Source organism: Ambystoma mexicanum, chromosome 10, assembly GCF_040938575.1.
Source record: "Ambystoma mexicanum isolate Mex_15411 chromosome 10, UKY_AmexF1_1, whole genome shotgun sequence".
Classification (NCBI taxonomy): domain Eukaryota; kingdom Metazoa; phylum Chordata; class Amphibia; order Caudata; family Ambystomatidae; genus Ambystoma; species Ambystoma mexicanum.
In genome coordinates this window covers 1,025,377,064-1,025,403,885 of record NC_090932.1, presented here as the reverse complement: position 1 = coordinate 1,025,403,885, position 26,822 = coordinate 1,025,377,064, and the positions used below count along the sequence as shown (strand labels likewise).

The following is a 26,822-nucleotide window of genomic DNA, read 5'->3' as shown; positions in this document are numbered from 1 at the left end:
CCGTTGGAGCAGAGGGGTGGTCGGGAACGCATAACACCTGCGGCCATGGCAACAGATCTGGAAGGTGTCTCCCACCGACCCCCGACTTGCCCATGAAGCAAACTTGGGCACTTGGCATTCCGAGGGGATGCAAACAAATCCAGGTCCATGAACCCCCAACGCTGGAACAGGGGCAACAAGGAGTCGTTATGCAACTCCCACTCGTAGGTGTTGAAACCCAAGCAACTCAACTGGTCTGCTTCTGCATTGTTGTCCCCAGGGAGGTGGACTGCCGAAATACAAATCCCCACCGGCAGGGCCCATTCCAGATCGAAACCGCCTCCCCTGCATCATAGTAGAATGGTCCATCCTGACCAGAAGAAACGTGTCCCTGAGAAGGGCAAAAATGCCTTGAGGGCCCGGCACACTGCTCTGAACTTGAGCAGATTGATATGCAGGAGGGCTTCCCTTATGGACCATGCGCCATTAATCCCTAGCCCTCAAGAGCAGCCTCCCAGCCCGAAAGAGAGGAGTCGGTCATCACCACAAGGGCAGGCTCCGGTCGGGTGAAGGGGGCTGCCACTGAAACATTGCCATCCATCAACCACCAGCGAAGACCGGGCAGCAGGAGCAGTGGTATTGGAATCCTGTCCAACTGAGACCCCGACTCCTCATCCAATTGGCGGACAGGTGAAGCTGGAGGCACTTCATCTTGAGGCGAAGCGTGCTGTACAGTAAGCATGCAGGAGACCATCAGGCCCAGAATGTGCTGGAACCACCATGCAGAGGTGGTTGAGTGCCCAGAAAGTGTCCCAACGCTCCCCTAGGAAGACCAGTTCCTTAAACACGCATAACTGATTTCCTATGGTTGAGGGAAAACCCAAGCTGATGAAGGGAATCCACCAACCTCTGGCAGGAGTGCACCACCCCTTCGGGTAATTACGCCTTCATAGGCGAGTCATCCAAATAAGGGTATAGATGATGGCCCTCCAAGCGGAGGAGGCCCGCCACTGCATTCATCAACTTTGTGAAGACACAAGGGGCCAAGTTCAGGCCAAAGGGCAGCACCCTGTACTGAAAGTGGTATGACATAACCGTGAACCGCAGAAACTTCCGATGCGGTTGATAGATGGGCACATGCAGGTACGCATCCTTGAGGTCCAGGGGACATATCCAGTCCCTTGCATACAGAGACTCAGCTATGTGTGCAGGCGTAATCATCTTGAAGTGTTCCAGTGGTAAAGACATATTAAGAAACAACAGGTACAGGACTACCCTTAGGCGAGTTGGGTTCCTCATGGGTACCGCTAAAATACTAGAATAGTAACCGAAGCCCCTGTCTGCACCTGCCTCTCCAAGAGACCTCCCATAAAAGAGTTGGCAACCTGATCTGACGAAGCGAAAGAGAGGATGATAGAGCCAAAGGAAGAGGAAGAGTGAAGCCCGTGGAGACTACGGATAAGATCTACAGGTTGCTGAAAAGACGCTTCCAGGTGTCCTGGAACAGAGCCAAATGGCCCCTGCGAGAAACCTGAAGGTGTCTCTCTGGATAGTCCCCGGGGATCGGTCATCCAGGTGGCCAGGACATGGCCATCGCTATTGGATCCAGTTCCTGGGGGTGGACTAGTCAGGGAGGATCATCTCGATGAGGGGTCCTCCTTGGGGAGTAGGAGTTTCTCACCGACGGGTGAGATGCGGTATCCCCCTTCTTTCAACACATTTTCTATAACTGTCTATAACCGAAGGTCGACGAGAGTGAACCCGGCATACTCTCACAGCACAGGAGTGCAAGCATGGGCACTGGAGGAGGGCCACCACCACCACCTCAGCTCACGCCCTGGGAGGAGAAGATGAGTGCGCTAATCGACATGGGCACCATAGAGGGAGTTGGCGGAGCGGAGGCTGTCAGTGGTATCCAGCTGGCTGCAGGTGAGTCTCCCCCCCCCCCAAATGCATAAATCTGAAAGTACCACACATGCAGACCCGGAGTGAATGAATGTGCATGAAATGTGTGTGAGGCACGGCAGAAACCCATAACTGAGCTTTTGTACCACCGTACCGTAGCGCCCCCTAGACTCCCCTCTATGTGCACTGCATCAATACAATGGCCAGGGGACAGATATCCATTGCCATGGCACAGCTACGTAGAGTGTGAGTGTGCATGAATAAACCCCCAGGACCATGGAATCGTGGGTGGATCCTGGAAAGCGGGCACAGCAGTGGCTGATGGTGAGGTCAGGGCTACATGTCATCTGCACATTCATGGAATGGTAATTTGTACGGTTTCGGTAGGCTGCCTCATGCGCCTGGGGTGGTACTAGTGCTACTAGGGCTGCTATGACATTCGGGACTTGGGCAATGTCATGGAATTGGCCCTTCAGCCGGTTCACCTGTGCCTGTGTGGCTGGCAATGCAATGTGCTCATTCTCATTGAGCAGCAGTGCATCCAGTGCATCCAGCACCTGTCCGAGCATGGCACTGAAGGTGGACTGGGCCATGCCATGCATCATGGCAACAGTGTGTTGGTAGCTGCCAGTCCCAAGGTATAGTAACACACAAACACAAGCTTCACGAGCGGGGGCACTGCAGTCCTGATAGCTTTACGGCTGCCGATGTCAGCCTGGATTGTGTCCAGGAACTGTGTGATGGTTGCCTTGTCCAGCCTATACTCGTACACCACCTGCCCATCTGTCAGGGCCCAGGGTGTTGGCCTGACCCTGGGGATAGCTGGCCGCCTGGCTGGTGCTGCTCTCCTCCTCCTCCTCCTCCTCATCCCCACCACCCCCTGCGCTCCCGGGGCCCTGACCTGGTTGGCTGGCCTCTAACTCCAGGCGCAGCAGGTAGATGTCCACATCAAGGCTCCCGTCTCCAAAAGGCAGCATGGTGTTTGAAAGTGTGTGTTGTGCATGGGTGGGTCCTTTGTAGACCTCTGATTTGCATTGGTTTCACCTCAGCCCTTATTGCTGTCTCCTCCCTGCTCGTGTTGGTGTAATGGTGTTGGGGAGGGTGTGTTGTGCATGGGTGGGTCCTTTGTAGGCCTCTGATTTGCATTGGTTTCAGCTGGGCCCTTATTGATGTCTCCTCCCTGCTCCTGCTGATGTAATGGTGTTGGGGAGGGTGTGCTGTGCATGGGTGGGTCCTTTGTAGGCCTCTGATTTGCATTGGTTTCACCTGGGCCCTTATTGCTGTGTCCTGTGTTCTTTTACCTCCAGCATTCGGCTAGGGGTATTTTCTGCTAATTTTCTGCTGCTTTTCTGGCATGAATAGCGCCTACGCCGGACTCGTGATTGCTCTGTAATTGCACGAATACTGGCGCTATTCCAGCTGGCGCGATTACAGCCGGCTGTACTTGCGCCTGCTGTAATAGCGCCGGCGGTATTTGTACTCGTGATCCGGCGGACCCTTAAATGCGGCGCTAATAGCGTTACCACCGGATTTAAGGGTTACCGCCAAACTCGTGAAGAAGCCAGGCCCTAAGTCTTTAAGGTGGGGCGGAGGGGAGGTGTAGAAGATCTGCCTCCACCGCGACAAACGATTCTTCAATGCCCTGTGACCGAAAGCATTGCAGGCCGAACATGAGTCCCAGCAGTGGTCGGGCCCCAAACACTCAAGAGAGTGCATTGGGGTCCGAGGCCAGGAACGAGCGGTCGTAGGACTCACATCTCATGAATCCTGCTACGGCCGACATGCACCGAGGCAGTCGAGGTACTGAAGGGAAGTGAAATAATAATTGAAAAACCAACATCGAGCAAGGAAGGTTTAAGTACCTATGTACCTGTTTTTTAGAGTGACCTATTCTGATGATTAGCTTAGTCCCACCTGTATGGTATGAGAGGAGTCCCTAAGTAACTGTGGCTATTTACTATCTGATTCTGTAGGTGAATGCTGGTTCAGGGGATAGGTTTGGATGTGGGGGGGGGGGTCAATCATGGAAAACACAAAGTTGTCCTGGCACTCTGAAATTCTGAAGAACAATGCAGCAAGACAGACAGGAGTGCACAGCTCCACAGCGTCACAATCACATCATGTGAATCTACAACAGGTTGGCAAGTTGCAAAAATCATATTTCATGACTAGAATCAAGACCTCACCCTGAAAGTACTTCACAGCATTTCTGCTGAAAACACGTCAATTAACAAAGCAATTTATTTAAAACAAACAGCAGTCCAAGCGAATGGGGTCAGTGATGCTGATTGGGTACAATATTACACAAAACTATACGCCCCCTTATCATCAAGGCCCTGTAATCTGGTCAGTGGTCCCTTGTGTTACCATAGATTGCAAATTCTTGAGTAAGATGTTCTGCATTATATTAACAAAGTCAGTGGTTCTAGAGCGCCAGGCCCTGATGGGCTAAACTGTATGTTGAAAGGTCATCCAACATTATGGGCCAGGATATTGTGTAACATTTTCAATCAAATCATACTATCAAATACTATACCTGATTCATGGTGCCAATCAATCATAATGTCACGATCCTCGCCCAAAACCCCCTCTGGCAAACCCATTGGCCAGGTGGAGTCAGGACTCGGGCCTCTAGAGCCTGGCAACCTCTTTAAAAGCCCTCATGGGGCCAGTCCTGGCGCCTATGGTGCCAGGCTCATACACCACGAAAAAACAATGTGCTTGGGAACTACTTTATTGTATTGTCAGCCAACATGGAGGCATCCACATAGCTTGGTTACTAAGAACCAAGCTATGCGGTCTAGTGTTTTGGGTGTGGTAGCCTAAGGACTACTTTTCCTGGACTATTTTGTTGGGGCTATTTAAACCACACCCGAGCAAGACAACACGCTTCGCGTTACTTTGCAGCTTACAACGTGACACTCACCGTGTCCAGCTATTCCCTCAAACCTCGGAGAAGCAGAACCTGCAAGGAGACAAAAGGAACATCATTAGCAGCAGCATCTTACCTGCAGTCTTCATCTTTAAACACTCGCAGCTACTGAGAACAGCTTCCTCGAATCTGCACGCCTCCCGGACAGAACGACCTGAAATAGGAAGATAGAGGCAACATTAAAAGAAAGCAGTAGAGACATTTACAAATTACGAACTACTCAAAAAGCTTACCTGGCTGGTTGCATCTTGGCTGGCACCACTCCAGACATTCCGCTCGCGCTGAAGAACACCGCAATGAAGGAAAACACAGGTTAGCAAAGGCAAGACTTGCGCTTACTAACCGCATCATAGCGCTCTTAATGCGCCAACATTTACTAGCGGGGCTCAACCAAGCCAGTTCCCCACGCTGAAGCTCCGCATACCAAAGGGAGAAAAAAAGAGACATTTTAAACAAAGAAAGGCATGCAGGATAGCAACAAAACTAAAGAACAGCAATAAGACCTACCTGAACAATCTCAAACGGGCCGGCGTCAGTGAAGTAACTGGACCGCACTCGCCCATGAAAGCCAACGCGCCCCTGCAAAGAAGGCAGGACGCAGAGCACGCCTAATTCTACCAGAAGGCAGAACCTCCCCCCCCAGACCACATCAGGGCAAAGCTGAGAAGCATACCAGCGAGTAACCCGGCTGGGTGGCATCCCTGTGGATACCAGGTGTGCGTAACACATAGTACCAATATTTAAGAGAGGCGATCGGTCCTGTGCCACGAATTATAGGTGATCGCCCTCTTAGATGCACCAGGAAAAATATTTTCAAGGTTCATCCTGCGCGACTTTAACACATGGACACCTAGCCACGCCCAATGTGATCCGTATCAAACAGGTTTTATACCTGGCCTGGGTGCCTCTATTAATTTGCTGACACTCAACTCAATTCTAACTCATCATATGAGCATAAAGCAGCCACTGTATTTGTTTTTTGTTGATTTAAAAGCTGCATTTGACTCTGTCTCGAGAGAACTTCTAATCGAGAAATGATCCATCAGGGTTGTCCAGCATACCTAACGTCACTGAGAAAAGATATACACACTGGAAATACCATTCAAGTGAGACTTTCACTTGATGGCAAGCTAACATGTTCAATCAATACGCATAGAGGTTTACGTCAAGGTTGTACCCTTGCCTCTGTACTATTTAATTTTTTTATATCAGAAGTGGGCAAAACATTCCAGAACATCATCACTGATTCATCTAAATTAGCGAATAAGGTTGTCATCTACTTATTATACGCTGATGATTTGATTATGATGTTTAAGACACCTCAGGGGCTTCAAAGGTTGTTGAATGCTTTAGCAATTTATGTCCAAGAGAATCATTTGACCATAAACTTAGATAAAACTAAGGTCATGCATTGTAACATGGGTAAAAAGAATAACATCAAAACCTATAGATGGCATCTATATGATTTATTTTTAGAACCTGTATCTGATTATAATACTTAGGTGTGAATGCGACCAATTCCTTTGATGAGAGACATTTCAGTGACACGTTAAAAATAAGCTAGTCACTGGAATCTCTCAGGCCAGAATCATCCAGACCAAGTATGGGAAGTTTTCCCATCACTCCAGCCTTAACATATTACCTACAAAAACTTTCTCCTATAGTTTTGTATGTGGCAGAGAATAAATCTATAATTGCATAAAAGATATGGTCTGCCTTTGAGGGGAAATTCTGGAGTCAATTGTTACAACTCCCCAACTGTGTGCTGACTGTCTGGTTGAGACGTGAACTTGGTTTAAACTCGTTACATGCTCGTTATGTATGGCAGATTATTGCCTTGTTTAGAAATGCCTGCTAGCATTGCAGTCTCCTTTGGTTGTTGGCACGTTAGCCAACTATATCTTCACGTCCAAGGATAAATGTATATCTAAATTGCGTAAATTGGTTATACTCACCATGACTAACATAGAAGTTACTTTAGTAACTTTAATTAAGAATCCTGCAAGGGTAAAGACCAAACTTTTCCAATGGGATTGGTGCCAAACAATAACGAAATGCAATAAATATCATGATTTTTCTATAAATCCGTTTCAACCCAAGAGATATGGAATAGCGGAGGCCTATATGCTGAGATATCCTGGTGTTAGACACCGAATAGAATCCATGCGAATTTGCTTTAATTTGTGGCCAACAAAAGACATTTTAGCCAAACGTAAAATAATTGAGCAGTCTGGAAATGTATGCAGATTCTGTCAACTTGCTACTCAAAAAGAGACGTTAAAACATTTTTTGGTGGAGTGTGTGAATTTACTTGATTTGAGGACATATTATTTGAAACATTCTTTGGAAGCCTATAAAAATGTAGACTTTGATTTTGTATGGCTCAAGATTCACTGTGTTTTCAGACAGATATTGACAGTTACTTACCAACTGTAATGTTCTTTCGACTGGATGTTCCTCCCACGTATTCCTTTTCTTATGATATTCGTATCCGCCAGCTTCGCTGCTTCGGAAAAAATATTCTCTGCAGGGGGCGCTGTGCACGAGGTCGTGGCGTCGATGCCCCTCGACGGGCTCCGTACCGTGTCGTCACCACCATCAGTATAATTAGCTTGTGCCGCGCCCGTGTGCTTCAGTTCTGTTTTTCCGAGGAAATATACAAGGAACGCCCAGGCGTGCCTCATGACTGAAAGACCCTTCGTGTGAGAGAAGTGTAACTAGTACTGTACTGCAGGGGTAGGATGGGAGGGGCGATGAGGAATACGTAGGAGGAACATCCAGTCGAAAGAACGTTACAGTTGGTAAGTAACTTGTTCTTCGAATGGATTGTGTCCTCCCACGTATTCCTCATCTTATGATAGACTCCCATAGCAGTGGTAATTTTGGAGGTGGGAGTACTAATTATTTTTCTCATGGACGGAATGGAGTACCGCCTTAGCAAATAATCCTTCATTGGAAGAAGCATCTAAGCAGTAATGCTTGATGAAGGTATGCATTGATGCCCATGTTGCAGCTGAACAAATATCCGCTGCAGGGACTCCCCTCTTCAGAGCTGCAGAAGCAGCCATATCCCTGGTGGAATGTGAGGGTAGAACGTTGGTAGTATGATCTTTTGTGACAAGTGAAAGTCAGAAACTACTTTCGGTAAGAAGGAAGGTTTAACCTTAAGTACCACCTTGTCCTTGTGAAAAGTAGTGTACGGAGGTTTGCATGAGAGAGCCTGCCATTCACTAACCCTGCGGGCTGATGTTAAGGCCACAAGAAGGACAGTTTTTAATGTTGGAAGCCTCAAGTGACAGGAATGCAGAGGCTCAAAAGGTTTACAAGTTAGGAACTTAAGTACAAGATTTAAATCCCACGCCGGGACATGAAAAGGGACTGGAGGGTACACATTAGCGAGCCCTTTCAGGAATTCAATGATTAATGGAATTTTGAAGTAGGAAACCTCTTCTGAGAAGCACTTGAAAATGGACAGCGCAGCCAGATATCCTTTAATTGTTCTTATCTGCAGCCCCAGATTGGCTAGATGCAATAGGAAAGAAAGCGCCATTGGGGTGCCACATTGAAAAGGGTCCACATCCTTATCCCTGCACCAGATACTGAATTTATTCCAACTAGACCGGTACAGGGATTTAGTTGCTGGCCTTCTGGCCGAATGCAAAATTTCCATTACGTCATCCGGAAGATCCCAATCCTTGTATCTCAACTTCTCAGAAACCATGCGTGAAGGTTGAGTGTCTTGACCTCTGGTTGGAGAACCCTACCTCCCTCTTGCGAGAGAAGATCCTCTCTTTGCAGAAGACGTATTGGAGGGCAGATGGACATGTCCAGAAGGTCCGGTAACACGTCCTCCTGGCCCAATCCGGGGCAATTAGGATCATGGTTCTCCTGAACTTTCTCAACCTCCTGATTACGTGAGGAATCATGGGGAATGGTAGAAACGCGTACGGAAGTGGAAACTCCCAGTCACTACAAACGTGTCTCCTAGAGCTCTTCTTGGAGGAAATTCCCTTGAGCAGTACTGGTCACACTTCCGAACAGATCCACTTGAGGGGTTCCCCAAAGGGTGAAGATCTCTCGAAGGACTTCCTGAGCTAGTTCCCACTCCTGGGACACTGTGTTCTGCATGCTCAAAGCGTCTGCCGCCTTGTTCTGCTCTCCGGCTAGGTGAACTGCCGATAGAGAGATTCCATCTCGTATTGCCCAGAACCAGAGCTGCATTGCCTCTCTGCACAGTGGTAGCGACCCTACTCCTCCTCTCTTGTTGAGGTAGTACATGGCCACCGTGTTATCTGTCATTATCAAGACATTCTTTCACTTTACAGAGGGCAGGACGCCCTTCAGCGCTAGTCTGAGTGCCCTCGGCTCTAACAGGTTGATGTGTAGTTTGGACTCCGATGGAGACCAACGACCGCTTATAGTGAGATCGTTGGTGTGTGCTCCCCCCCGTGAGTGAGGAGTCCGTCACTACAGTTATCTGCGGCCATGGTTGCCAAAAAGATTCTCCCTTGAATATGTTGTTGTTGCAAGCCCACCAAAGAAGGTCTTGAGCAACTGTGCTAGGAACTTGCAGAAGATCTGAATCACCACTGAGTCCTGAGAGCCCATTGAAGGGATCTCATCCTCAATCGGGCCTCTGGCACTAGAAAGATACAGGATGCCATGAGACCAAGCAACCTCAGAAAATCGAAGGCCGGAAGATGTTGGGCATTTTGGAACTTTGTTACCATCTGCAGAATGTGGAGAGCTCTCACCTCATGGGGCGAGGCTTTGCCCGAGGAAGTATCCAGGACTGCTCCGATAAACTGGAGCTTTTGGGATGGTATCATGTGGGACTTCTTGAAATTGAGGGAGAAGCCCAGTCTGTGAAGGGAGTGACAGGTGATTGACAGATGTTCCTGAGCTTGTTCGGGAGAACGTGCTTTGATCAACCAATCGTCCAGGTAGGGGTAGACGTGAATCCGTCGTCGCCTTAAACTCGCTGCCACAACTTCCATCAGTTTGGTGAAAACCCTTGGAGCGGAGGTCAGCCCGAATGGCAGAACTCGAAACTGATAGTGAGAACCGCCAACCGCGAACCTCAGGTACTTTCTGTGCTTGAGATGGATTGGCACATGAAAGTAAGCATCCTGAAGGTCCAATAATATCCTGAAGGTCCAACGATACCAACCAGTCTTGGAGTTGGAGAGCCTGAAGGATCTGAGAAAGGGTTACCACCTTGAACTTGTCCTTCCTGAGGAACTTGTTCAAGTTTAAGTCCAAGATGGGTCTCAATCCTCCGTCCACTTTGGGATGAGAAAGTAAGGGGAGTACCAACCCTTGTTCCTCTCCGCTACAGGTACCTGATCTATTGCACCTTTCTCTTGCAGGGTTAAAATGTCCTGCACAAGGAGCGGATCTGGAATTTTGACAGAGTTGGTTCCCGGCGGATGGTCCTGAGGCCTTTTTAGGAAGGGAAGCCAGTAACCCTGAGCTACTGTCTCCAGTCCCCAAGCATATGAAGTAATGCCCTGCCATTCTTTCAGATGCTGTGAGATTCTGCCTCCCACCGGGGTCTTGTGTGATAAGGCCTCAGAGTGATTGGAGGCGGCTGCAGGAGCGGCTGAAGGCAAAGATGCTGTTGCTGAGGCTGGTTTCGCACCTCTTCCACGTCCACCACGAGGGACATTTCTTTTACTTCTTTAAATGGCCTGTCCTCTTCCTCTACCAAAAGAGGAGTAGTATCGAAAAGAACGACTTCTCCAGGAAGATGAGGCCCGAATAAGGTTTCTGAGGCTGTCTCATAGAGGTGCTAAGAGATTTAGCCGCCGCTTTTGAGGACTGTAGTTTTTCTAAGCTTTCATCAGCTTTACTGCCAAACAGCCTCAAGCCATCAAAAGGCATGTGGAGTAGCCTGGCCTGCACATCAGGTGCAAACCTAGACCTCCGCAGCCACGCAAATGTGTGTAGTACAGTGCTTGCAGCCATGGATCTGCTGATGCCATCAGCATTATCCAGTCCAGACTGAAGACATTCCCCCATTGCCTCTTTTCAGTCTTTGACAATATTCAGGAAGCCTTCCCTTTCCTCGCCTTCCGGAATATGATCAGCCGCCACCGAAAAGCAGTCCCACAGGGTATGGGTGAACCAGGCCAGGGTACAGGTGACATTTGTAGTCATAAGAGCCATGCTACCCGAGGTAAAGACCTTACGGGCCCAAGCATCCACCTTATCCTCTCTATCCGGAGGATAGATGAATAGGCTGTTTGTCTTGACAAAGTTGCTGCCTGAATAACCAGAATTTCTGGAGTGGGATGCCTCCTTAAGTAATCGGGGTCAGAACTCGAAGTTCTGGAATTTTTTCGGAAAATTACTGTTCACTGCAGAAGCAGTATCAGGAACCTCCCAGTTTTTTTCCCACTGTTCTCTGAAGTGCCCTATGGAAGGGGAGAACTGGGTCCTTCTGGGGGCTCTGGTCAAGTATATCAGTCATATCATCCTGATCAAATGTGGGTGAGGATCTACCCCAGCCCATGTATTCCACAACCCTATTTATCAAACTCCTGTACCCTGAATCTGCATGTTCTGCAGGGTCAGGTTTTGCAAACTCTAGCTCTGGTGATGTATCAATGCCACTAGCAGAGTGAAGGGTGTCACACAGGTCTCTCATTTTCGATTCTGGATTGATTAATTCTTCTGGAACCTCTCTGGTACCATATTGCACTCCAAAAGGTGAAACTACTTTTTCTGAGGCACTCGCTTCAAATATAGAAGACATAGGGCCTCATTACACGTTGTGCGGTAACCATGGCGCTATTAGCGCCATGGCTGCTGCCGGTATTTTAACGTGTCCGCCTTGGTGGATGGCGGAATTACCGGCCTACTCCAAGGTGAGAGGGGCCGGTAATTCCCCATTCACCAAGGCCCTTCCCCATTCCCATTTTTGCCCCCATAGGGCATAATGGGAATGGGGAAGGTGGTAATTACGGTACCGCAAATTGCGGTACCGTAATTAGCACCGAGGTCCCTTTGCGACACCCTACTTTAACAGCTGGTAAAACCAGCCGTTAAGGTCGGGTCCCGCAAAGGGAACTTGTAGTAAGGCGGTAAGGGTTTACCGATACCGGTGCCCTTACCGGTACCGGTAAACCCTTAACGCCTACCGTGTAATGAGGCCCATAGACTTAAAGAAGTTGGACTTAGGTAAAGGATTAAATCTCCTTTTCTGTGCTTGAGTTTGGGTCAAAGGAATAGAAGGAATCTTCAAAGGCACCGATGACGTCTTCGGCAAAGGTGTCGAAAACACATGTGGCTTCGATGTCAAAGCTGTCGTCGCCGACAAAGTCGTCGAGGGCTTCGACGATTTATGTTTTTTTGTCGGTGTCGGGGAAACACTTGATTCTCAATGAGTCTTCGACGATTTGACGTCGACTCCAGATTTTCGATGTTCACCCTGACTACTGGATCTTTCCACAGTAGTTCCTGACTTCCCTGTGTCGTCCAACGGAGCGACCAGGGTCTGGCTCTTTTGAGGTTTCTTTGAGGGGGTCGAGGCTGCATTCTCAAAGACCTTCATCATCTTCCTTCTAAAATCATCCCATTTTCTTGGGGAATCCGACACCGTCGGACATCTTCCCAATTCGGTAGACGTATCAGAGGAAGAGGAGGGAGATCTATGTCTCCTTTTAACGTTCTTTGATGAAGAAGATGAAGAACTTCTCGATCTACTGCGTGAATGAGACCTCTTCGAATTTTTACAGTGATCCGATTCCTTCGAATTGCTCGACTTTTTATCTTTTTTTGACAAGGCCTTCTAAGAGGCCTTGGAAGCTTCACACCCTACCGCCAGTTTACCTTTTCTCTCAAAAAGGGCCTTCGTCATTGACTGACAGGAGCCACAGTTGCCGGTTCGATGGTCTGAACCTAGGCACCAAAGACAAACGCAGTGAGGGTATGTAATCGACATTTTCAATCCGCAGTCAGTACATTTTTTTAACCCCGTCTTGGGAGTAGAAGAGGTGGAAGAAGACGACATTTCCTTGAAGAAAACTTTGAAGCGCGCCATTCACGAGAGGGAAGCAATCGGAAAAACGGAACTGAAGCCAATGGGCTCGGCATGAGTTAATTATACTGAGGGTGACGTTGGTACGGAACCTGTCGAGGGACATCGACGCCACGACCTTGTGCACAGCGCCCTCTGGCGAGAATTTTTTTTCCGAATCAGCGAAGCTGGCGGATACGAATATCATAAAATGAGGAATACATGGGAAGACACAATCTATTCCAAACAGGGTTTTACACATAAATTACATTTCTGACTGAAATCCACAAGATGTCTCAACCAAACGAGGCAGGGGAGTACTATAGATTAATAATTTCAGGCAAAAGCAGAATCAACCAGTCATAATTGATGCATAGATTAGGAATCTACAATGGCTGACAAGTGCATAGAAGTTTGTAAAGCCAGTGGTGAGTTGAAATATGGGTGGAAAAGCAACTCTAAATAGGAAATGAAAATTAAAAGTAAAAGATTGAGATCCACCTGTGGACTGCATAGACTTATTCACAGGTGATAAAATAGTTCTGTGAGTTAAGCCACTTGACAGAGAGTTATTCTCCCAGCCTGCAGGACACCGATATTCGACCCAAGCAGCGCTGACTCAGACTTCCATACATCCAAGGTTGAGAAATTGAGTGCCATTAAAATTGGCAAAACTGATAATCTTTGTGCTTAGACCAGGAGGAATCTAGCATGATCGCTACATAAAATGTGCTTTTTAGAAAAGCACATGACCATCATCGATCTAATGCTGGACAACTCGCACATACAAAAGGGCAGGTGAGGGTGCAAAATGACCAAATGTCACCTAGATATCCTCAAACAGGTATTTGGGGTCATCTAATTCTTTTCCACTCTTTAGCATGTGTTCTCTTGGTCTGTACCACCCCACAACAGCCAGTGTCCCACTTTACCCAAGCTCCCGATCCCTCTCCATTATCTGTTTTTTTGTCCCACAGTTCTCTTGCTAGGGCCACTGAGCATGCCCTTCGACAAGCACACGCAGCCCGACTTTCCCTGGGTACAGGGAGACTGTCCCCCCTGTTAGGCCGCCCTGCCACCCCGCCCCCTCTTTTCACAGGGGACCCAAGTGATGCCCCATTTTTTCTTACGCATCCCAGCTGCTTTTACTGCTTGCTACCTTCCCCCTTCAGACAGCCTTGCCGTTGTTTAATGCTTGCATTCAAGCAAGAAAGTGGCTGCAGCAATTGAGCCACGAAAATTGTACCTGTTCCCCAATGAAGAACTTACCTAGAGACAACATGTAGAATTGTGAAGAGAACAGCAAGCGGTGCAACGGCTAAAATGAACCATGGGAAGACACCAGAGATTACTCCCACACAAAAGAACACCAGGATGACATTCTGGATGAACATTTCTGCCTGGAATGGAAGGCGCATATCCACTGAAAAACACAAAAAGGTCAAATACATTATCAGGTGGAGATGTGAACGATGCAAGAAACTTAAATAGTCAAACTGAAGTTAGTAAGCAAGAAGGCTGAGTGAGCAAAGGCAACACTGGGTGACTGTGTAGAGAAAAACAGGAGCGAAAAGAAACTATCATATTTAAGTGGAAAAATGCAGTTTAGTTTCCAGTACACAAACGCTCATAAAAACCTTTAATCAGTCACCAGAGATTTTAATCTATTCAAAAAAGCTTTACATCTCCCAAAGGCTCATGACCAACAAGCTTCAATCGGGCATCACATTTCAATCGATTCAAAGTAGTATGTTGTTAATTCCTCATAAAATCGTTACATCTACAAAACAAGTTGATTAGTAGATATCTGCTGATTAACCGTTTAAAAAGAGACAGTTACTGACCATAGTGACTGCTGTAGTGCTGGTCCATAGTGCCCTTCCTTCATACTTATTGGAGTCTGCCCCACTGGGACATGACCGTAGCCTTTTGCACCACAAAAATTAACTCCCCCTGCAAATTGATGCATGAAGAGCATACCTTGGTGGACCCACACCCAACGACTCCTCTCACCAGCCTCTCTCATCCACCCTTGTAGGTACATTGGTTAATACTAATTTACCGATTTATGGGGGACAAGAGTACAATAGTTAGGAAAGATTTCTCTTTTAGCAATTTTCCCTCCATACTTCTATGGACACCCAAACGTTTGTTTTTTTAACCTGCCCTATCTTTTTACAGGAGAGTCACCCCCCTGGCCTTTTGCTCATTTGTTATGGGGAAACTGATCAGACCTTCAGACTATCAGGACTGGGAAACTATGTTTCCCATTGGACTTTCACTTTTTCTTCTCACTTTCTAACCTTGCACACAGCATCTTACAAACGGATCACCACTGCACTGCATTACATCACCATAGCCTTTTACACTTGGGGAGTTTTGGTTACTTTTATAAGTGCCTAAAGACAAGCTGGTGGCAGCAATTATATTTTTACAATGTTTGCGTTATTTCTAGTGTGGACATTTGTGTTTAGTGCATAGGGCTACTAAACGTGCCTAGTGCCCTAAAATGTGATTTTTGCTTGCTCTTTGGCCATATTGTTGTTTGGTCTTCTTCCTGCTTTGCCAGGTCAGGAAATTCCATATAGGGTCATGTACTTGCCTGGGAAAGCTGCAGCTTTCACATGCTAGTGATGCCTTTGAATGTGTGTGGCTCAGGAAGTGGGTGGGGCTGTCTGGTCCCACTCCACATCCATAGTGTTAGTGAGTCTAGGTGTGGGGCAAGAGTAAAACCAATAGATATCCTTGAATGGACAACTACTAGCTGTTTGAATGGTGCAGATCCTTACCATCGGTGGGCTTGGACTTGCTTCCATGCAGGATTTTGGATAAGAAGAGGATTCCTTTAAGCATTGGAGCCTAGAATCACTCGTAGAACAGCCGACTGAAGATCTGAAGAAGATTCCGGCAAAGGCCCAGCATCCCTTCCTCCGTCTGGCCCGGTGAAGTCCTGTTGGACTACTCGATCTGCAAAGGCCCTATAAAACTAAATATGTTACTACGCTCCTTTGTAACATTATATGACAATATCTGGGATGAGGTAAAAGTGCATACTTCCATGCTACTTGAACTAAATACAAATATTGAGGATTGAGGCCCTAACAAAGGCCAACGTGATCCTGACACATTGATAAGGATGCCCCCTCCACAGAGCACAGATCATTGCATCCGCAGATAATAATTCTGTCCGATACAGAGGAAGAGCATCGAGAACAGCAAGAAGAAATCGAGAATCACATCGAAATGAACAAAAACATAGCCATTCCTTCTAAATTGCAACCATTGATACCCGCAAAGGATAGCTTGAGTGCAATAGAGAAGATTGTAAATAGAGTAAAAGGACACAAAATCACATCTGCACAAACTAAGAAATCTAAGAACCAAAAAGTATTTAAAAGGAAAAACATAGCAGTAAGAACATTTGCAAAAAAGGCATTCTTTGCGGGTGTATCAGATCAAAAAGAAAATAGATTGAACTAATTGATCAGTTTCTCATCAGTTCAGGAAAGAAAAGACAAGAATATAGAAATAGAGGAACTTCACCATCAAAAGCAGGACAGAAGCCAAACATCAAAAGAACCAATTTTGGTCAGGAACGGGGAGCATGCAGCAGATGATCCTACAATGCAACTACCCACATCAAAAAACCTCTCCCTATTCCTATAAAAGGTTTGGAAGATATGAAATCATCCTCCTCCTTTGGCACTCAAACATCTTTAGAGCTCCTTGGACTGAGAGTACCCTCATCCAAACCAACACCAACCTTGATGACAATGCCAAAAGGACAAATATTTCCCACATGGCTACAAGACTGAACCTGTCCACGCAGGAAAGTCATTCAGGTGCTACGTAAGAGCAAAAAACATGCAGCACTCTCTTGATGCACAATGAAAGTGAGACCCCAAATAGCCTATTGGCTGGTCATTGTCAAGTACATGAAAAATAATACAAGTAGAGTATCCGCATCACACAATGAATGCACAGAAAATAGAAAATGGCCCAGATAGCAATTTGAATGTAGGAGATCTATTTAAGAGGATGTACAAACCACAAATTGGTTGTCAGGAGCACCGGCATGAAATAATAACAGATCTAAATAAACAGACACAAAGTATCCTAAATAGACTGATAGTCCAAAATGCTAACAATCATCGAGATAACAATAAAAATCAAATACCACAAGGTTACAATACAGATAGTCATCTGACTGAGAATCCAAAAATTATGATTACCCACAATTATGGACAAGAGCACACGCTCTGCTTAAATAGAAGGAAGATCCTCTTGATTCTAGGTGAAATACCAAACCTAGAAGCATTAGTATGTACAGACATTGACAGAATGGAATTTCCTGATAAAAGATACAAATTGCTGCATTCTCTATTTAAGCTCTCGTATTGTTTTCAAACTTATTTGATCAGAAAGACAAAGAATAAATGGTCTGGCCTTTTTGATTGCTCCTCTTTATGAAGAAACTATAACAGAAAGGAAAGTGACAAACTTGAGAAAAACAGGGTGAGCTATCGAACAAGTAACACCTATGAACAAGCACATCCCCTTACAAGACAAAATATTGATAAAACTAATTGGGCAACCGTTATATCCACTCTTTGGAGAAAGTCGTATCTCAGACTTCCCCAGAGACCTCTGAACCTATTGCAAATCTCAATCCCGTATTAGGATCATGGAACATCAGGGGTTATCGCAAACTAGCCCAAGGTACTGCTATCCTAAAGTTAATTGAGAACCACTCAATATTATGCCTACAAGAAACCAATACTGTAGACCTCCTATTCTGGGATATTCGCACAATAATACAACAGAAAGCTACAAATGTGAATGGTGGGAGACCATCGGGAGGCCTGTGTACCATAATCAAACAAGGCCTCGGAATTGATGCTACTGAATTTTCGAATGAATATAGAGGAGTCTTAGGAGTAAAACTAAAAATAATAGATCAAAAGGAAGAACGTAATATATTACTGTGATGCTGGAAATGCATCGGAGGGACAAGGCCTCTGTATCCTTGTCCTTTACTGCTTTTTATCGTGTGTTCTGACGTGTTTTCTGCACAGGAGTTCATGTGGGACTCCTGGCGGTGCAGCTCTCTCTCTTTTGGTTTGGTGAACGGACCCGTGGGATACCCTTATGGCACCCATGGGCGGGGGTACAACCCTGTGCCCCTAGTGTACGTGTTTGGGCACCTGTGGGTGGCCCGCAGAGCAGGGTATGGGCTGGTAGCAGCTCCATGCTGAAATTGACAGGTGCACGGAGTATCCTCCATTTTGGGATAGACCGGCCCTGCGATTGGGATCTGTTGATTCCTGATGGAAAACACGATGGCCCCGGTGGCCTCTTGCTTTCTATTCCCCATTACCTTGTTTTCCCAAAGTCCTGGGAAGCCCTGACTCTGTCCCTTCCCCCTGACTGACTGTTGGGTGGAAGTGCCACATTTGGTGTTGTTGTGAAGGCCCGGCCAGACTGGCTGGAGCCTTCCCGGTGATGTATGTTGTGGGTACCTCCTGTGGGTGGGACACGGGTGAATAGAGTGTGTGACGAATATGCATTCTGTGTTGTGGGTGTCTAGTATCTGGTGGTTGACACAATGACTGAGACAACCCTGCCCGAAACCGGTATGAATGCAGCTTGGAGTGTTGAATGGCTTGGTACTTGTCCCAATACACATAACTTGTTGTGAGTGTCTGGAGAGAAGTGAATGGCCTGAATACCTTGTGTGCCTGATAGGCTGCCTGCCTGCACGAATGCCCGTAGTCGTGATTGGATGCTTGAGTGTGACCCAGCGGAATGAATGGGAGATCAACAGTATATCTGGGGACCTCACACTGCTAGGAATCGTTTTCGGAAGCTGAAGTCCACTACGACGAGTAACTGGAGTAACTGACGCTTGACCTTGAAGCCCTGCTGGACGAGAAGAATTGCTGTTGCTCTCCTTCACAATCTGAAAGCTGCTGTGCCTCCAAGGACTGACCCAGAGAGGACCTGGTAAGGCGCCCTCTTCCCGAGCTATGAGGGACCATCGTGCACAGCTGATCTTTGCCAACGCTCCCTGGTAGACAGACCTTCGACAGGCTGCCGAACTGCTGCGGAACTCCAAGGAGAAGCACTCGGACTGTTGTCCGCCACTGTCGACGACCGTCGTCGCCAACCAGAGCCGCCGTGCTCCCGTTTGCCTAAGAACTTCAATTAATCATCGGACGCTCTCGTCTGCATCGTCACCCGCTTGTCTCCCGCTGGAGAAAGCCTGACCGTCGACGCGCCGAGGAGCATCCACCGGTGGGTTTCCCGTCACCTAAGGACCACAAAGACGCCGACGACTCGACGCCCTTGCTGAGCCACAGTTCTTCATCATCTCTTTGCGGTCCAGAACTATTGTCACCGGGGTGCCCCGCACGCCTCTTCCTTGCAGGACGCCAATGCTCTGTCGTCGACGAGCACCGCTAGGAACGAAGCTGTCACTTCCCTGCTGTAGTTCACCCTGTTCACCGTCGGACGTTCGACGACCCGTGACTCCTGCCTTAAAGGGAGGGCACTCAAGAAGGGCCGTCGATTCCCCAACACCTCCCGACGATCCGTGGCTCCTGCCTGAAAGGGAGGCACTCAAGAAGGATTGGTCGACGCATCATCAGAGAACTCTACTCCACCAGGTACATTGGGGGGGTAAAACCTTAATAGGCAGAAGTGAGACTATTAAACATATGGACTGGGCTTGTGCAATATATCCTTATTTTACAGGTTGCCCAGGTGGGATCTCCACACAGAACTGTGTCTAGGTAACGGGACCATACAGTTGATGCACTTTAATGAGATTCGATAACATTAGTGGTACCACTTTAGAATTGTATATATTTATCATTATTGACTTCCGAGTACAAAGTGCGTTATTGTGATCGTGTACATACCTTTGAATATTAATTATATAAAGACTGTGTTTTCAGTAATACAGTGTGTGGACATTCCTTTGTGGGGGTTCGGGGACTACACTGTACTTAAGAACCAGCCCGCATCACCTCCTGAGAAGCTAGGCCTTGATTGCTCGTCCATTGCTACCTTATAGAAAATCTTGGCCGGGGTCCTCTGTGCCTCTCCTCTACCATATAGAGAGCGGAAGTACAGACACCCCCTACCAGTCTTTACAATTACTAATGGATATATATTGGCATCCGGCACACTGTGAAATCACGACCATGATAGAGAACTTCGAGAAGCTATTTGGAAGCTATAAAGAAACATTTCCTGAATCTGAAATATTAATAGTTGGAGATCTGAATCTGCATTGCATTCCGCTAAATAAAGGCTTAGGATACAAAACAGATCTCACAAATTGTCATACCCAACAATTAGTCGAATATGGAGCACGTTGGAGAGAACTGTGGGATGGTTGGGGACTTATACAAGCTAATGGCCAAACACAGGGAGACTTGTCACTGTGCCCAACATGGCATGGAGACATTTCAAGCTCCTGGCTTGGCTACAACGTAGTCTCAGAGAATCTTTTCCTGAGCCTAATCCACTTAAAAATAACATACAGCCCCATAAGTGATCACAATCTAATCACAGTAGAAACCATGAATTAAAGAAAGAATAGACTTTCATGGAATGCAAAAAATGTAGCAGTTGCAAACAAAATAATCAAAGATTTTTGGCATACCCCTGTGTACTCACTCAAAAATCAGAGATCCTCTCAGTAGAGAGTTTTAATCCCTTATAATAGAAAAGACCATGGGCCTCATTACGACCCTGCTGGTCCGGAAAGAATGGTGGTGGTAAAACCACCGCCACCGTTCTTTCCGGACTGGCTGATTAAGAGTCCTGCAGACGGGAGGTGTCACTCCCGCCAGGTCTGACCTGGCGGGTTTCACACCACCTGCCTGCAGGCTGACATGGAAGCACCGGCTCTGTCATAGACAGAACCAATGTTTCCATTGTCCCCATACCCATGGAGTCCTATGGGGCGCCATGGGAATGGAGATTTACACAATTCTGCCTCTGGAATTCCCGGGTCACCGGGGCAGTAATGCCCTGGGAATTCCGGGAATCACAGAGGCAGAATGGTAATATGAGTCTGGCGGTAACCTGCTGGTTTTTCCAGCTCGGTTACCGCCGGACTCGTAATGAGGCCCAATGTTTGGGAGAAATTGAAACAAATCCAAAAAGAAAAACAGAAGTATAAAAACTGTATTAAAAGCCACAAGCATCTCCTGTTACAAAAGACGGGGCATCTATGCTAAAGACAATCAAACAAAATAGTACTAAGAATTTTTGGAGTTTAGTTAATGGAACTCACAGATACGCCATCATTGAAATGAAACTATATAAAAGTGAAGGAAAGGGCCTTTAAAAAAATCCACTCAAAAGATCCTTGGAACATAGATATATCCCAAGAATTCATTCTCAATACCATAAAATCCTCATCCAATTCAAGAGCACCAGGCCCCAACGGCTTATGTAACCTCGTACTGACAGAAAATCCAGACATGTGGGCAAAAATTCTACACACCTTTCCCGCTATCAAACTGGTTTTAGAAAAGGTACAGGCAGTGACGCAAGTGGTCTATATATACAATCCCTGATTGATCAGGCACGAACAGAACATTACAGCCCTCTGTATGTAGCCAGTATTGACCTCAGCCTAGCATTTGATAAGGTGGATAGAGCTAGGCTGTGGTCTAAATTACTTGAATGGGGCATTCCACTACAACTTCTTGATATTCTATCCCAACCCCACAATAATTCAAACATGAAAATCCAATAGGTCAAAATGGTGAAGTCTCTAGACCAATAAAAACAGAACGTGGTGTAAGGCAGGTGTGCATTCTTGCAGCATAGCTTTTCAATCTGTACATCTCAGATGTACGAGATTCCGTCAAGAAAGCATCATTTATAGCTCCAAAAATAGCAGGAGAACAAAATGCGTAGGTGGAATATGCAGACAACATTCTATTAGGAGATAGAACACCAATTGGCCTTCAAATACTACTCAACTGTTTCCATGAATATATTGAATTGAATTGCCTATCAATACATCTGACAAAATCAAACATACTGTGCGATAATGGGAAAAAACAAAAGAAAACAAAGTTCACCTGGAAAATCGACAAGTTTGCCATAGTAATCACTCCTCAAATAAAATATCTAAGGTGTAACCTAACTAGACCTTCAGAACATAAGATCGGTAAAACAGCTGTATGGGCAAGAGGAACCCATTATATAGGGCAAATGAAGTACATGAAACTGAAATATTGTCGATTTACCAATAAACCGCTAATCGACTTATACACTACCAAAGTTGTCCCATCCATTACATATGGACTAGAAATATATAGTCAACTAGACAAATCACAACTGTGCAAACTAGAGGGAAAGATCTGGAAGAAGGCACTCTCGTTGTCAACTTGCGTTCCACTGAGTATTCTATGTTTTGAACTAGGACTGAATTCTATTTTGTCGCTCGTACAGAAAAAGAAGCTGTTCCTATTTCGTAAACTGAAGATTAATAGGCCTGATTCTTTATATGCGCTAATAGGACAACACAAAGAATGGACTAGAAAAACCTTTTCACAGCTTCACCCAACAGTGTCAGCAAATAATGACTCACTTTCAAATAACCACAGAACTGTTAATATCAAATCCAGAAAAAAATAGATACTGATTGGGTGAAGACATGTGAAGATCGAAGGAAATACAGACTAACAAATGAAATTAGTCTAGAATGTAAATCAAGAGGGGAACTACCTAGCTATCTAAAGCAATGTCCTGATAGGCGCTTGTTAGAAGCCTTCATGCGATTTTGTTTTAATCTGTTACCAACTGGTGAGGTCTTACATCTCAGAGGCCAACAAGAAAATGCAAAATGCAGATATTGTCAAGACCCCCATGAGTCGGTGAAACACCTCATGATATATTGCTGTGATCTATAGAACAATTGCGAGGATAGCTTTAATTCCAGGCACATTGTTTTAAACATTTGAATACAGAGAGCTTATGATGCTGTATGCTACAAGGCAGACCCAAAAACTCCTCATTAAAATTGTACAATATCTAAAAAAGTTAAAACTTATAGAATAAAATGTATGTGCAATGATCTTGCAGTTTCTGTTTGCGACTTTTACTCTATAAGGTATTTGATTTTCTGCTATTGTAAAATCTGTAAATTTAAAAAGCTATTTGTATTCTGTAACTGGAATTGTCTTAAAAGGTAAGCAAACCTTCTTTCCTTGTTTCCTTCCTTTATTCTTCTTTTAGTATGCATCTGCTGTCCTTTTATTCTTTCTTTTATCCTTTTTGATTGAGATTGTAAACTATTTTAAAATAAAAAAAATAAAATAAAAAAAGGCCCTATGCACTGCTTCAACCCCTGGACTGGTGGGACCAACCAGTCTCGACGTGTTCAAGGATTTAGCCGTTCTGAGCCTCTGCAAGTGTCTCTGGACCACACAGTGGACGGACCAGCTCTCTAGTGGGCTACCTCGCTAGAAGCTTCGCTGTTCCGCGTTTATAGCCGGAACTTAAGTGGTCGCCAGCTTGTGGTAGAAGTCACATTCCAGCCGAATTTCAGTCTCACAGCATCAAGGGATCCTGCTCTGGAAGTTCTTTTACAACTGCAACTGGAAGGGTGCCTGCCATCATCTGTGTGTGGTGGCTGTCGCTGAAACTCACCTTCCACCATCCTGTGAAGTGTCCTGATAAGAGCTGCATTAGTGCATTCTGCATTTCACCATCGCCAAGGGTATTAAAGTTACTCACCGAAGTGTCTAGAGTACTCATAGTCCAAAGTCCCCTTTCCTCCATCTTTGTGGGCGTCCCCCATCATGGGGAAGGTACTGGAACCTTTAGCAGCAAAATATTGAGCTTCCCCTTTAAATTTATTATAGCGAGCGGGGGCACAGCCTTGGGCATGAGAACGCCCTCTACCGCCTCACCTCAGTCCCCTTTGAACACATCGGACACTTAGATAACCGTCTACTCTTAGCACATATTAGCCCTTGGCATACTAGCGGGGGAAGGCGGTAGGACCTATGGAGGAAAGGGGATTATGGACTACGAGTACTCTAGTCACTACAGTAACTTTAATTACTCATATGTCCCATCCCCTTTCCTCCATCCTTGTGGGTGGTTCCAGCGAACAAGAACATAGGTTGAAGCTGTGATAACCTGCCTCATATCTAGGATGAAGCAAAAAGGTTCTTCAGAACCCCCTGACCAAACTCAGCATCGCTCCTGGAGCTAGTGTCCAGTGAGTAATGCTTACAGAAAGCAGACGAGGCGGCCCAAGTAGCCGCCTTGCTGATGACATGCCAAGAAGCATGTATCTGAAACACGACAGCCGTGGCCTTAGCTCTGACCGCATGGGCATGAATCTCCTCCGGAACAGGTTTGCCCATGACCGTGTACGCCTCCGAAATGTCCTGAAGCATCCAACGGGTGACAGAAGCCTTGGAAGCCTGAGAGCCGGGGGAGGAGCCCCCAAAAGTGAAAAACAATGCCTCAGACCTCCTGAAGGATTTTGTCAGAGAGAGAAAACTTTAGGACCCTCTTGAGGTCCAAGGAATGTAGGGCCCTCTATGCCTCTGGCTGTGGGTTCGGGAAGAACAACGGCAGGCAAATATCTTTATTCAGATGTAATGGAGAGACCCCCTTGGGCAAGAAGTTTGGGTGAGGGCGCAAGATGACCTTGTCGTTGCGAAACGTGCTGAAGGGCTTGCACGAAGACAACGCTTGCAGCTCATTAACCCTGCGCACAGAGGTGAGAGCCACCAGTAGAACGTTTTTTAGTGTCACCAAACGGATGTCTAGAGAGGCCATCGCCTCGAAAGGCTTGCGCTGCAAAGCTGCAAGAACCACAAACCACATTGAGGTCCCGGAGCGAGTGCAGCCTATGCACCCGAGGAAAAAGCCTGGACAACCCCTGAAGGTTGCTCAAGGGAATTATTGTAAGCCCCAATGGCTGCCAAGGATTCCAGAGTGAGCTAGGTGTGCTGCAAAAGCCATTACGTCATCCAGAGGACAGGGTCCAGACCCTTGTCACAAGCCCAAATGCAGAACCTAGTCCATTTGCTCTTATACTGGGACTGAGTCAAGGGCCTGCTTGGCTGCTGAATGAGGTCCCAGTTGTCATCCAAAGATTGAGCATGCTAAAGCCTCAGCAGGTCATGAACCAGGCCGACAGGGCAAGCCTGGCCGGGTCTGGATGTTCCACTGCCCCGCCGGCTGCGTCAGGAAGCACATGCTTGAGATCGGAAGGTGGACAGGACTCTGGGAGCACAACTGCAGCAGATCCAAAAACCAGGGTCTTGAATGGCCAGTGGGTGACAATCAGAATGAGCCTGCAACACACCGAAGCCCGTAACTTGCTGAGGGTCCATTGGAGCAGACGGGTGGTCAGGAACGCATAACACTGGCGAACGTGCCAACAGATGTGGAAGGTGTCTCCCAGAGACCCCTGACTCTGTCCTGTCCATGAAGCATACATGAGGATCTTGGAATTCAGAGGGGATACAAATAAATCCAGGTGCATGAACAAACAATGCTGGAACAGGGGTAACACGGAATCAGTATGAAACTCCCACTATTAGGTGTGGAACCCCGAGCAGCTCAGCTGGTCCACTTCTGCATTGCTGTCCCTCAGTAGTTGGACTGCTGAAATCCAAATTCCCACTGTCGGGGTCCATTCCCAGATCGATACCGCCTCAATGCAGAGGAGGGGGTTGCGGGGGAAGGGGTGCCTCCCTGCTTGTTCAGGTAAAACATTGTACTAGAATTGTCCATCCTACCCAGAACAGGCCTGTCCATGATGAGGGGCAAAAACTCCTTCAGGGCAAGGCCCACTGCCCTGAGCAGATTAATATGCAGAGGGCTTCCATCCTGGACCCTGCGCCATGAATCATGTATCCCTCCAGAGTAGCCCCGGCGCCTGACAGAGAGAAGTCTGTCGTCACCACCAGGGTAGGCTCCGGTCGGGTGAGGGGTGCTCCCACTGAAATATTGGCATCCATCAGCGAAGATCGGGCAGTAGGAGCAGTGGTATCCGGATCCTGTCCGGCTGAGACCCTGTATCTTGGTCCCAATAAGCCATCAGGTGGTGCTGGAGGCGCCTCCTCTTGAGGCGAGCATGCTGTACAGTGAGCACACAGGAGGCCATCCCGCCCAGAATATGCTGGAACCACCATTCCAGGGTGGTCAAGTTGGCAAGAAAGTTCCCCACCACCTTGCAGAGTGTAACGCTCACCTGATTCTCGCAGAGGCGCCGGTCTTGACTGGGCGACTACCGTATCTTCAAAGGTGATGTGTAGCACCCGGTTGGCTCTTTGGGCTGGACCTCTGTGCACTGTATGCCTGACGTGTAGAGTAAGATGTCTTAGGTAAGTGAATGCCGAGCTCTCCATCTGCCTCGGGGCAGGGTGCTGTAACCAGTTTCTTCACTGGATAGGTAGCGCAGGCCTCTTGACTTCAGAGGACTGCTGTCCGTCGTTTACTGCACGAGCGGTAAGTTTCGAGTCATTCAAATGTCTTTAAAGTCTTTAGTAATGATGTCTCTTGTTTTGCAGGGTTCCGGCGATGGCGGATGACGGGCTGAAGTGAGTTGAAGATGGAGCCCGTGTGATGAATAGAAGCGCCTGGAAGCACGTAACTAAGCGCTTGTTGCCTGCTTCACTATGCGCTCTAACTGTCTTTTTATTTTGCAGGTACGAGTTCGGAGCGGCTGCAGGGTGCCGGAATACCCACTGGATTAGATGTGGAAAGGAGTAATGGCACGTGAGTATTAAAGTTCCCCAATGTCTTTAAACGCACCTTGTTTTGTCTTTCAGATGCGGGATGCAGCGCTGAAGGCCTCCGGGGCGTGCGAAGAGTTGGTAAACTTTTGTCTTTCAGATGCCGGAATGCAGTGTGAAGACTTCCGGAGCGCACGAAGAGTAGGTAAGCCTTTGCCTTTCAGATGCCGGAATGCTAACCTGTTCTTTCTTGTCT

General features: G+C 46.9%; 1 protein-coding gene across 6 annotated transcripts in view; it reads right to left on the bottom strand.

Annotated features, from left to right (window-relative positions):
* ABCC5 (ATP binding cassette subfamily C member 5) overlaps positions 1-26,822 on the bottom strand; it is a 2,124,586-nt gene that overhangs the window by 692,824 nt on the left and 1,404,940 nt on the right. For all 6 annotated transcript variants that reach the window (XM_069618835.1, XM_069618837.1, XM_069618838.1 and 3 more), the window contains one exon: positions 14,106-14,259. In XM_069618835.1, coding sequence (XP_069474936.1) covers positions 14,106-14,259 — 154 coding nt within the window. The remainder of the gene's footprint in view (positions 1-14,105; positions 14,260-26,822) is intronic.